The sequence below is a fragment of the Pogona vitticeps genome, chromosome 2 (genome assembly GCF_051106095.1).
Source record: "Pogona vitticeps strain Pit_001003342236 chromosome 2, PviZW2.1, whole genome shotgun sequence".
NCBI lineage: Eukaryota > Metazoa > Chordata > Lepidosauria > Squamata > Agamidae > Pogona > Pogona vitticeps.
Window position 1 is genome coordinate 19,232,400 of NC_135784.1, and position 13,522 is coordinate 19,245,921.

Consider the following 13,522-nt stretch of genomic DNA (forward strand, 5'->3'; position numbering starts at 1 on the left):
AAAAAGAGGGAAGCGGTTGAAAAGATGCACCACCAAGGCTCTGCCGTAAAATTGTATAAAGGTGGTTGCTGGAAACAAGGATCACAGCTCGCACTCTTTATCTTAGGAAGTGGAGCCAGTTTGCTGGATGCTGTGAGGCCATGGGATATGTAGTACCTGTTTCTCAGGCGGTGTTTATCTGCTTGTTTTCGGAGGAAGGGAGAGTCACCCCTTTGCGATGATTGACGGAGACAAGTAGCCATGATTACATAGAGACACAATTGGGATAGCTGCAATTAAGTAATCAAATAAATATACAGGTCTTTTGATGTGTGTGTGTGTGTGTGTGTGTGTGTGTGTGTGTGTGTGTGTATATATACACTTTTTAAATAAGCCTTTTTGATATTTTACCCAAGTGTGAGTCTTGGGGGGAACAATGGTGAGTTGCCTAACGAATGTGCCTTAGTCATGGACCTGTGCTAGTTATTTTTGTCATTTGAGTGTACTACCTGGTCAGGCAAGTGTGCAAGTCTCAAAATATACACACTGCCAAAGTTAGCACCTTCGTGAGGAGTGTGGAAACTCCTTTAAGGAGGAACATTCCTGACAGATGCCCCCCCTTTCTTTGAAATGCAGATACACTAAGGCGGTTTCACACCTTCAGGGCATCTTCTTTTTATTTGTTTGTTTGTTTGTTTGTTTATTTAATTATTTATGTATATGCCGCCCACTCTACCCAAAGGTCTCTGGGCGGCTTACAACAATTAAAATTCAATTACAATAAGAGATAAAATGATTAAAATACAATTAAAATTGCTTCTTTGTGCTTTGCCTGGTACCTGATTCCCATGGACTACACATCCTTCCGAAGGTTAGGGAGAGGAGAGCTCTTGAGGACAGCAAGATGGCGGGAGGGAGCTTAATTAACAAGTCAGGGAGTAGAGAAGGAGACAGGGAGAGAAAGGAAGATGGAAGCAAGACACTGGCAGGCACCTCTCCAGGGAAACATGGAAGTAGCTCAGACAGAGACCGGAAGGAATCTCGACTCCCATGTAAGCCTAGAGCTGTCATGATGGAATCATGCTGAATCCTAATTAGAGAAAGAACACCAACCTTGTCCTGCAGTTAGTATTATCCCCGTGTGATTTTTAGGCTCCTTCTGTGGGACTCTATTCCTTGCAGAGCTTCCTGGTTAATCTCATCCAGAAGCCGGGCTATTAAACCAGATTAAATGGAGATCCCAAAGGGGAATGGTGGCTACTAGGAAACGTAGACAAACGGGAACTCCGGTGGAGAGGGGCTGTGAGGAGCCACCCAGGGCTTTCCCCTCCATGGCAAAGGGACGGCTCAGCAAAGCCCATGGCACCTTCAGCCACAGGAGCCGCTTTCTGTTTAGAGAGTCCTGGGTGCCACCTGTGTCTTAGACAACCACTCGTAAGATCATGAGGGACGTGGGTGACCTTCCTGTTTTGGTACCCTTAAATCCTTTTCTGGGCCTGCATACAACTAAAGATTTTCCAACTAAGGCTATGTCCTGTGTATCTCTGGTGAAGTGGATCACAGCCCTGCACGACTTCCTGTCCTTAACTATGTTCTACTGCCTCTTACTACAAACAAACGATTTTTCTCTAAAACCAGAAAAACAGCAGGACCAAAATGTGGCAGCCAAATTGAGGGCTTAGGCTGGTCACAGCGATCCTTCTGTTGCACCAGCTTCACTGGCTACCGATGCGTTTCCAGGTATGCCACCTTCACAGGTGTGTTTGGTGAGGACACAAGAGAGAGCCTTCTCTGAGGCTGCTGCCAGAGACTATGGAACTCCCTCCTACTGGAGGCTAAGCTGGCCCCAGGTTTGCTTTCCTTCCGCAAGCAGGCAAAGACCTTTCTCTTCAGCTTTAAACTTTCCCCGAGTGATGGCTGCCTGAGTGGTGTTTTTAAATGGTTGTGCCTTACTGCTTTGAATTAGTTTTTGTTAATACTTCTGTTTACTGTTTCTTACAGTGGATTTTTTTTGATCCCCTGTAGTATTTGTATATTTACTGATTTTGTCTTTAAATATGATCTTTTAATGTTGTAAGCCACGTGGGGTCCCTTTAAAGGAGAAATTTAGGTTACCAATATTTTAAATAAATAAATGTACAGTATAGGTAAATAAATAAATTTGAAATTGGCCAGGAGTCATATGATGGATAGGCTGTAGGTGGGGTCTGAAAATCATTTGTTTGCTCTCAGAAAAATCTCCTACGGAGAAAAAGTCCTGCCCAGTTTTAAATTCTGCAAAAGATAAATTATGGCTCTAGCAGACATGATTCTCCTCAGAAATAAAGCTTCTTCTTCAACATCATTGCAGTGCAGGGCTGGAAGGGACCCCCCCCCACAACCTTTTGAAAATGTTTATGAGTAATCCAGTGAGAGAGGCCAGATTACTCATAAGCCTGTGAGAACCTGCCCACGGGTTCAAACAAAGGCTTCAGAGAAAAATGTGAAATGTCAGAGAAATCCTCCCCCTACTCTTACGTAAAGAGGGTGCGGAGGTTGTTTCCAAAGCGTCACTGCCAAAAGTTGCAGAGCTTTTTCTCCTGTCTGGGTGTGGGTGGACGCTTGTCCTTCCATACCCAGCCAGGTGAATAAAACTTCCTTTTCTCCCTTTCCCCTCAGGTGACTGAAGCCGAGCCAGGCTCCTGTCAGAGCAGGCATAGCCTCACCCAGTCGCCTCCCTGAGTGCCTAGAGCACTGGTTCTTAACCTTGGGTTACTCAGGAGTTGTGGACTGCAACTCCCAGAAGCCTTCACCACCAACTGTGCTGGCTGGGGTTTCTGGGAGTTGCAGTTCAAAAACATCCGAGTAACAAAGGTTAAGAACCACTGGCCTAGAGGAGCTGCCTTGATCTCGGGTCCTCATGTCAGGCAGGAGAAGGAGCTTCTTCCAAAGCCTGGCCGAGGAGGCCAGCTCTTGGAGGAAGGTGACAGGAAAGAAGAGGGCAGTAACCAGGACGGGGGTTGGGGCTGGGCCCTGGAGCCCCACAGCCAATTCTCGGGCCCTCCTGAATGCAAGGGAGCCCAGGAGAGCCATGCAGTGTCTGGCAGCTAAGAGGGGCTGTGGGCGGAAAGAGTCCTTTCCCAGGGGCAGAGAGGTGGGTGTGGTTCTACCTTTGGCTTTCACTTTATTTTATTTTATTTTATTTTATTTTATTTATTTATTTATTTATTTATTTATTTATTTATTTATTTATTTATTTATTTTTCTATTTATTTATTTATTTATTTTTCTATTTATTTATTTATTTATTTATTTATTTATATATTTATATATTTATATATTTATTTGATTTATATCCCGCCCATATGGTCTGGTCAATCACTTTGTACGCAGAACATCACGGCTGATTTAACATTCCTTTGGAAAAGGAACAATCTCATTCCCACTGCCATTCCCAGCCATCAGCGTTTGATTCAGGTCCCCGGCCTCACTCCGAGATTCCTAATTTTAGTTAAAAACGCAAACCTGGAGCGATGCATTTTATGAGGCTGACTAAAAATGGCATTCCCCTTCACGGATCGCTGCCTTGTCCTGGCGAAGGGGCTTGAGTAATTCAGAGAAGCTATGGGCTATGCCGTGCAGGGACACCCAAGACGGACAGGTCATAGTGGAGAGTTCTGACTAAACACGATACACCTGGAGTAGGAACTGGCAAGGCACTCCAGTATCTGCGCCAAGAATACCACATGAACAGAAACAAAAGGCTAAAAGATATAACGCTGGAAGATGTGCCCCTCAGGTCCAAGTTTATGCACCAACCGCCGATGCTGAAGAGGCTGAAATTAGCCAGTTTTAGGAAGACTAACAACCCCTTCTAGAACTGACACCAAAGACTAACAACCCCTTCTCATTATAGAGGGCTGGAATGCTAGTAAGGGAGTCAAGAGATAAAAGGAACAACAGGTAGGTTTGACCTTGGAGTTCAAAACCAAGCAGGGCAAAGGCTAATAGAGTTTTGTCAAGAGAACAAGCTGGTCATCACAAATACTCTTTTCCAACAACACAAGAGGCGACTCTACACATGGACATCACCACATGGACATCGCCAGATGGGCAATATAGAAATCAGATTGATTATGTTCTCTGCAGCTAAAGATGGAGAAGCTCTATACAGTTAGCAAAAACAAGACCTGGAGTTGATTTTGGCTCTGATCATCAGCTTCTTATAGCAAAATTCAAGCTTAAACTGAAAAAAGTAGGAAAAACCACTGGGATAGTCAGGTATAATCTAAACCAAATCCTTTGTGAATATACAGTGGAAGTGAAGAACAGATTTAAGGAACTAGATTTGGTGGACAGAGTGCCTGAAGAACTATGGATGGAGGCTTGTAACATTGTAAAGGAGGCAGCAACAAAAACCATCCCAAAGAAAAGGAAATGCAAGAAAGCAAAGTGGCTGTCCAATGAGACCTTACAAATAGCAGAGAAGGGAAACAAAATGCAAGGGAGATAGGGAAAGTTACAGAAAATTGAATACAGACTTCCGAAGAATAACAAGGAGAGACAAGAGGGTCTTCTTAAATGAACAGTGCAAGAAAATAGAGGAAAATAATAGAAAGGGAAGAACCAGAGATGTTCAAGAAAATTTCAGCTATTAAAGGAACATTGTGTGCAAAGATGGACATGATAAAGGACAAAAATGGTAGGGACCTAACAGAAACGGAAGACATCAAGAAGAGATGGCAAGAATACACAGAGGAATTACACCAGAAAGATCTGGATGTCCTGGACAACCCAGATAGTGTGGTTGCTGACCCTGAGCCAAATATCCTGGACAGTGAGGTCAAGTCGGCCTTAGAAAGCATGGCTAACAACAAGGCCAGTGGAGGTGATGGCATTCCAGTGGAACTATTTAAAATCTTAAAAGATGATGCTGTTAAGGTGCTATACTGCAACAGATTCCAGATTCAACAATTGCTGTACTGACTACAATTGAGACCACTCTGAGCAACAAAATCATTGACATATAAATAATTCTACAATTCAGTATACATATGTGTATCTGTATCTTTAAATGTTTGCTAGGAAAGATCAGAATTTACATATGACACGATTCTAACCAATCAGAATGTGTCTGGAGTCAGCCAGGCAGCTATATAAGGCAGGTGTCAGTTAGAAATCTGTCAGACAAGGACTCATAACCAGACATCATGTGACTGAGACAATTACTCAGATAGGGACAAACATGTAAGAAGGCTGATAGAGCTGACAGGATTAAAGATGTAACTGAGAAGATTTGATAGGGCCAGATAGGGCTTACAAATATAACAGTGTTATGATGAGCAGGTTAGTTATTTACTAGACGAAAATATGTCTATCAATAAGTCAAGGATTTGTATGATAAATACTAAATGTCTAAGCATGATGAGTTATGTTATACATATGCTGCAAAGCAGTAAAAGTTATTTAATGTTTTAACAAAGACACAAGTGATTCTGGGACTATCAATTGCTGGCTCAAACACAAAGGAGAACATCAAATGTTATTCTATTAAAGAGCTTTTTAATCAATACGCTTCAAACTGCCGTGTGCAGTCTCCGCAAATCAGAGCTTACATATTATTTATTATAACTAAAGAGGCAACAAAAATCAGCCATTAAAACAGTGGCTCTTGGCATATGGGGCCTCAAAACTGGACAAGCATTTAGTGGCCAGAAATAAAGGCCAGAATCCTACTGTTATTTGTAGAAGGTTGGTTGTAATTTTGCTAACTGACAGAGATACACCTCAGTACCTCATCAATTAGCTGCCATTCATCACACCAATTGCTGCAAATCTCGCACTAACACCAGTAGTAATCTAACCAATGATTGGCTCACCAAGACCCAATTTAAATATAATTTTACAATAACTGGCATAGACCACAGTAACAAGTGACTGTTAAGAGAGCTCTCTGCTTTCTAGAGCAAGGTGGTGATAGAGAGAGAACGGTTCACCCCATGAGCACTGGCAGTTTACAGAATTCTCAGAGAGCTTATATTTAATGCTACTTGAGCAAAATATAAGCAGTGGATCACAGTACCTGGAAATATAATTTAAAAAAAACATAAAATAGACCTGGAATGGGCCCTCTCATTAGACATTCTAGACATAAGCCAGGAGCCCTACTTTCAAAATACCAGTTTTCATCTAAAATACATTTTATTATTCTTGTTTTTCTTGCAGGAGAGGAAAAAGAGGACAAAATTGAAAACAATGAACAGTTAATACGGAAAAAAGAATATACCAACAATAGAGTTAAGCATACAGGCCAACAGAAGCTGTCAAAACTGGTGGGTATAAAACATGTATTCAGATATAATTGAAGCAGGATATCTTTTGACCATGGAGAACCTATTAGCATGTGTTCCCAGCCCTGCATTAGTCCTTGCGGTGCAGTGGTTAAAGTGCAGTACTGCAGTCAAGACTCTGCCAACGACCTGAGTTGAATCCCGAGAGGCTCAGGTAGCCAGCTGAAGGTTGACCCATCCTTCTGGGTTCAGTAAATTGAGTACCCAGGTCACTGGTGGGCCAAACGGTAGCCTGAACAATTGTAATTTAATTGTAAACATCCCAGCGAGTACTTTAAGCACTATGAGGCGCTATATAAAAGGTACACTTTGCTTTGAAGTTTCAGCTTCTTTATCATAGGAAGCACAAACTGGATCCACTGGCATTTTTATGGTCCAAACCAGGCACTCCTCCCTTTCTCTCCCTGTGAACATTAATGTCAAGTGAAGCTCTGGACACCAAAACTCGTAGTTACATCTCTTGTGTCTTGCCACAAAATACCTTTGTTCAGGATAAGAACTGCCAGAACATCCTCTTGTCCAGTCCCTCAACCGTAAACAAAAGATTTCCCACACTCCTGTTTTTGGTATCGTTTCTCTTGTATGGTAAATCTTTTGTGGGTCAACACATGTTGAATAAGCAAAATATTTTACATGTTACTCAGATTTGAAAGGTTTCTTTCCTGCATGGATTCTCTTATGTCTCATTAGTTTTGAATTCTGAGGAAAACATTTTCCACACTCCTGGCATTTATATGGTTTTTCTTCTATGTGGACACTCTTGTGTTTTACAAGGTATGAATATTGAGCAAAAGATTTCCCACAGTCCTGGCATTTATACGGTTTCTCCCCTGTGTGGACTCCCATGTGATCCACAAGATTTGAATTCCGAGCAAAACATTTCCCACACTCTTGGCATTTGTATGGCTTCTCTCCTGTGTGGACTCTCCTATGAAACACAAGGTGCGATTTCTGAGAAAAACATTTCCCACACTCTTGGCATTTGTACGGCTTCTCTCCTGTGTGAACTCTCTTATGAAACACAAGCTGAGATTTCTGAGCAAAACATTTTCCACATTCTTGGCATTTGTACGGTTTCTCTCCTGTGTGGACTCTCTTGTGACTGAAAAGGTGTGAACGGTGGGCAAAACATTTCCCACACTCCTGGCATTTGTATGGTTTCTCTCCTGTGTGGACTCTCTTATGATTCAAAAGCTGTGAATCTTGGGCAAAGCATTTTCCACATTCCTGGCATCTGTATGGTTTCTCTCCTGTGTGGACTCTCATGTGACTTACAAGCAGTGAACTGCGGGCAAAACATGTCCCACACTCCTGGCATTTGTACGGTTTCTCTCCTGTGTGGACTCTCTTATGAATTACAAGGTATGACCCCTGAGCAAAACATTTCCCACACTCCTGGCATTTGTACGGTTTCTCTCCTGTGTGGACTCTCTTATGAAGTACAAGGTATGAATCCCGAGAAAAATATTTCCCACACTCCAGGCATTTGTATGGTTTCTCTCCTGTGTGGCCTCCCTTATGAAACACAAGGTGCGATTTCTGAGCAAAACATTAAAAACATTATATTAGAAATTTCTATTGCATTTACAACTTCTTTCAAAATACAATTCCTGTAAATCAGCATCTGGCAAGGTGCCACCAGAATGACGAATGTTACTGTTTTGACTAACAGTTACTAAGCCAGCAGGTTACACAAAATTTAAGTTACTTAGGTACATTTTTATTGGGTAGTGAAATGCTACCCTCCTAAATTGCTGGTGGGCTAATTTACTGAAGGAGTAAGATTGTTCTTAATTATCTGTATCTATTGGAAGTTTTTAATTCATGAATGACTTTTACAGCCTTACCACTGTAGGAAAAGTTTAACAAAAGCTGCTAATCCACCTTGGCCATGTGCTCCCTTCCAGGAACAGAGGCCTACGGATCTCAGTTGCTGGATGCTAGACTACACTAGCCGTTGCTCTGATCCGGCACAGCTCCTAATACTTTCTAAACTGTCCCACAAGAAAACAGGGAGAGAGATCTATTCAGAATGAGGGAACAGGGAGAGATAAATAATTCCTGCTGCCCCCATGTTTAATTGTGAAAAACCTCTTAACATGTCACAGATTTTTGGACCATTCTTCAAAATGAAAGAGAAACAAATTCTTCTCCATTTGCAGTAGCCAGATAGCTGAGAAGTGCTATTTTCTGCACGGAGAGGGCTATATTTTACCAGCCTGCTACATAAGCATTGATAACATGGAGCCTTTCCTTAAAAAGACTGGCGAGATTCATTGAGGCCTAAAATGGTTACACAGGGATTCAAAGTGCCTTTTAACTGCCTTCTACGTACCTGATCTGGTTGAGTTCCATCGCAAGGAAGAGATGAAGGAATACATGTTGCTGGCTTTCTTTCAGCACCTGTGAGAGAGACAAAGGGGGCAGAAAGCCAATCGCAAAAGCGTCTCTCAGAATAAGATCATAATCCTAAAAATGCTCACCAAAAACTAAACTCTTAAACACAAGGGGATTGACATCCCAATAAAAGGTATTGATTCTTGAATGAAAAGGTGAGCCCCTTCAGGAATGTGTGTGCGATTAATAACATTGCAAGAGGGGTAGAAGGCTCAAATTCATAAAAAAAAAGATTAAGGACACTTCTCCAACATTGAACAAAACAAAAATTCAGTGTTTCTTCAGTACATTGGATCATATTTTGTATTTTATTGACATATTCAAAAGCAGTCTCGGGACCACCAATGGAAGAACACTTAAGCACGCCCCAAAAAATTTTGCCCACGCTTTCTTGATCAATACAAAACAATGAACCAAATTTTCACCTTACATGTTTCTCTCAAAATTCAAAACAAGGAATGCAAAACGTGGTGAGGTATCCCTTGTTTCTCTCTGCCTGCTCCAAAGTCATCTCAGAAGAAATGGGGGCTATACATATAACAGACAAACAAATCGGTAGCAATCCTTGAAGGATGCAAACTTAAATACGAATGTGCATCAGGATCTCTCCTGAATTTGTAATGAGTTTTTTCCTGAGTTTTTTCTGCATTGGGACTGCTGGATAAAAACTGAGGAACTGGTTGCTGTATAAAAAGTCTTGGAAGACTGAAAATTGAAGCTCTTGTTTGAAGTACATAAAGAACTAAAGAGTACCCCCGTTTACCCAACCCGAAAGGGGTAAATTAAAAAGAATACACTGGCCTGCCTCTTCTTTCACACAAGGAAAAACACATTACCTCCAAGCCTTACCTATCAAAGTGGCACCTCCCTCATTGCTCTGAGGGATCTCTTGATGGTGGGGACTCTGTTCAATGTTGCCTGGAGATATCTGTGCTGCAGGGAAATCAGACTGATCTTCTACTGAGAGATTTCTCATCTGATGATCCATAACAAGGAATAAGAAGACAGAAAAAAAACAGAAGCAAAGATCTGAGTGGATGAGGCTGGGACTTGGCAAATAGGGAACATAAGATGGTCAGATTTTCACAAGAACAAACATAGGTGATTGGTTGAATTTGAAGCATTTCCTCCCCCATTTTTGACCGCTTAGAGCAGCCCTGGATAACCTTATGGGACGGACATTCCCCTCCACCCTGAAGCCAGAGAAAGGGTTTGGACCCTTCCACTGTACCTGCTACAATGCTCTGTGCTAATGACATAAGTAAACCTGAGATTTTAAGCATACAGGGAAGACACACCTGGTTTAAACTGAAAGAGGGTCTCCCTGATGACAGGGACAGAAAATATGACACACACGGGCCACACATCTCGCTTTCAAGGACCATACGGGATGGGTGATGCAAATGCCAGCAGAACAGCCACAAATCTGACAGGCAGAGGGGCAGCAGGGGGCGTGGGCTGCCCAACAAAGAGTCTGAGCCCCCCGGCATAAAATAACTCTCACCTCTTGCTCTTCTTGCTTTTCCTCTTCTGCCTGACTCAGAAAACCTTCTGCCAGGGACACCGCCTGAGAAGTGGTCTCGGCTCCACATTGTCTCACCCAGTTTGATATCTCCAGTGGAAGGATGGACAAGAACTGCTCCAGGATCACCAGGTCCAAGATCTGAGCCTTTGTGTGTTGCTCCGGTTTGAGCCACCGATGGCAGAGGTGGTGGAGCTGAGTGCAAACTTCTCGAGGACCATCCGCCTCCTTGTAGGGGAATTTCCTGAAATGTTGGCACTGGATGTCTGGATTGACCGTCTCCTCACTTAGGACCTCCTGCATCGTTCTTTCCTTCCATGACTCAAGGTTTTCTACCTTGATAAAATTGGGATCTCTTCCCGCTCCGGAGCCAGATGTCTGTTGGTCTGTCATTTTCTGCCTCTAATGTGGTCCTAACCTCCTGCTGCACAAAGTATGCCTTCAGAGATTGTACAACTGAAGCTCTGCAAACCCAAGATATTCTCATGTTAGTATAGTTAAGACAAGGAAACCAATATACAACAGAATCTAACCAAGTCTCATCTGCAATGGAAAGACAGGAGAATCCCAATGCTGAGAAAGGAGACAGGCAGGTGAAGTCACCTTACAGCCACAGATCAATGTGCTTGAGACCATCAGAGAATCAAAAGGATCTTTTCCCCAACTGATCTTTTGATTTCCTTTGTTCTCCATTCATTAAGCTTCTCTCTTGGTGGAAGAAATGTTCATGTAACCAGCATTTCACTCTTAAAAGTCAAACCATCGAGTAACTCAGTACATGTATTCTAGAAATTTAGACATTGTTGTTAATCAGTCACTGTATTTTGATTTTGACATTCTTTGTTCTGCACTTAGTTGCTTCTTTAAAAAATTAACTGTCTCATAACTATTTATTGTATTTGAGAGGTACAATCCTACCTTCTGTTCCTAACTTCTCCACCTCAGCTTGGAGCTGTTTCACTAGAACACAAAATCTGCACAGGACAGCGTTCTGGTGCTCCCCTTTGTTCAGTACTAATTAAACACCTTTGACTTTCCCTTTTAATTCCTCCACCCCAAAATGCAAAGAGTAACAACCAGTTCTCCTCCTCTGCTTCTTGCGTGATCCTGGGCTAAAGTTAGAGCAGAAATACAGAAAGCATGGGTTCTTTGGCTCATGATGTTATAAGCAGTACAAAAGTACGGATCCGACGTACAAATCCTTTTAAGACCCACCTGGTTTTTATATAGGATAATCCTCAAATCACAGGTCCCATCTATGCCCACAGAAAAAAGCACGGAAATGATGAGAGGTTCAGTTCATCGTTTTTGAAGAACAGGACTGGGAAAGGGTGGGTTCATGAAATAAAAGATAAGGCAGGGGACAAAATCCTCCTCCCTTCTCCCATGCAGACTTCACACAGATACATCATTTATATTTATAAAAGGGCAAGAAAGAGACACGGAGCCCCGGCCTCGCTTCTCCCCCCCCCCCCGTCGGATACTGCAGCCCCCTCGGGGCTCTGCTCGCCCAATTCATCTGCCCAGATCGCCAAGCCTTTCCCAGCCCTTCTTTCCCTCTTCCTCTTCTCCTCACCCGAGAGATCCTTTTTCTCCTTGACTTTCCTGCCCAGAAATCGATCCCAGGTTTCCTCCCTCCCCACCCAGTACGGCCTTTTCTTCTCTTTCCCAGCAAAAAAGCCAGGAAAACCAAATACTCACCCGCCTCCCCTCGTTTTGCGCCTCTCTTTTCCCCTTATGTCAACAAGCTGCGGAGGTTGTCTCCAAAGCCTCCCCCTTAAAAGTTGCCGGGCATTTCCTCCTGGCTGGGGGGGGTGGGTGGTAGGACGCATGTGCAGGTTTTTGGAAGGGCGAAAAAAAACCTGAGTGCAAAACGTGTTTTTCCTTTTTTCCCGTCACGTGACTGAAGCCACGCCAGGCTCCTGGCAGGGCTTGCGCAGACTCGCCCAATCTCGTCTCTGAGCGCCTGGATGGGAGAGCCTTGTTGTTCTCTTTGTGTCGGGCAGAAGAAGGAGATTACACACAACTGCCATCCGCCAAGTCTCTGCATACATCCAGCTTCCCTGCCTTTTCCCGCCTGAGGAAGTGGGGCAGGAAAGCCGGGTGCTGACTGAAAAACTATCCGAAGCAAGGGACCAGTACTGTACAAACCAGTGCAAGGGACCAGTACGAACCAGTGTTTTGTGCCCTTCTCTGGGGTCTATCAGATCAACTGCCCATGCCACTTGTACCTACCTGGCATCGATGCCGCAGTTGTCCGCTCCGCAGAAGGCTAGGAAGTCTACAAGTAGCTTAGGAAATGTGCCATGCCTTCTCTGTAGTGGCCTGTAGTTCCACTGGTAAAACACTCTATGGAGTGTTCTACTACTAGAGGAAGTACACCAGGCCCCTTCCCTGGTAATATTCAGGAAGGTACATAAAAACCCTGCTTTTCAGAAAGGCATTTCAGGATATCCTCCCCTTATAATTGTTGGTCATTTTATTTTATTTTGACAGTTATATTTTGGAATCTTTATCTTGTCTGTTGCTGCTATCTTGATTTTTTTAGATTTGTTGCTCTTTTATATTGTATATTGCCGTTTTACACACACACACACACACACACACACACACACACACACACACACACACACACACGTTTAGTTTGGGTTGGACGTGACTGTTTCCTGTATGATTTTAGAGTTTAAAAATGGCCCACAGCAGTGGCAAGGTCACTAGACGTCGTGGTATAAAAATAAAATATTAAAATAAATAAATACATTCCTCTTAACATCAGAGAAACAGCAGGCCCAAAACGCAGCAGTTCCACTTAACTGCCGATCCGTTTCTGGTCACAATTCAAAGTGCTAGTTTTAATCCATGAAACCTTAAATGATTTCGATCAAAGCTTCTCTCGAGGATCACATCTCTTTTATGAATCTGCCTGGGTTTGGGATGTCTTTCTGCCCCCTCTCACACAGTTAAAGCAGTTTTATAGTTTTGATAAAAAGGATGGCAGGTGAAAATAATACATTTAATGGGGAAACATGTCACTATAAGAAACTAGTATAAAGGGATAGAAAATAATAGACATTGTGTACTATCTTAACCGTATTAGGCATTAACTGCATTACACAACAATAGACATTGTGTGCTGTATTAACAAGCCTTAGTTTCTGTTGCTCAAGGGGTGGGATTTTGACCAAACCTTGAAGCTCCCAAGTCTTGGGCCTTACTCAGTCTGGGATGATATGGTGTTAGAGCTTTAAACATCTTGGAAACCCAAAATCTTGAAAGATCTAAACATTGACTAAGG

General features: G+C 42.8%; 1 protein-coding gene across 1 annotated transcript; it reads right to left on the reverse strand.

The window, feature by feature from the left end:
- Nucleotides 1-5,500: 5,500 nt before the first annotated feature.
- LOC110070391 (uncharacterized) lies at nt 5,501-12,194 on the reverse strand. The gene is made up of 5 exons (XM_072988389.2): nt 11,929-12,194; nt 10,210-10,691; nt 9,555-9,681; nt 8,644-8,711; nt 5,501-7,847 (listed from the first exon to the last, which is right to left on the reverse strand). The coding sequence occupies exons 2-5, from the start codon at nt 10,618-10,620 to the stop codon at nt 6,945-6,947; spliced, it is 1,509 nt and encodes a 502-aa protein (XP_072844490.2). The 5' UTR covers nt 10,621-10,691; nt 11,929-12,194; the 3' UTR covers nt 5,501-6,944.
- Nucleotides 12,195-13,522: the final 1,328 nt, after the last annotated feature.

Coding starts and splice junctions, on each gene's coding strand:
- LOC110070391 (XM_072988389.2), bottom strand. CDS start 10,620: ATGACAGACCAACAGACATCTGGCTCCGGAGCGGGAAGAGATCCCAAT. Junction 8,712..9,554: donor GGGAGGTGCCACTTTGATAG/GTAAGGCTTGGA, acceptor TCTCTCTCACAG/GTGCTGAAAGAAAGCCAGCA. Junction 7,848..8,643: donor ATGGAACTCAACCAGATCAG/GTACGTAGAAGG, acceptor TGTTTTGCTCAG/AAATCGCACCTTGTGTTTCA.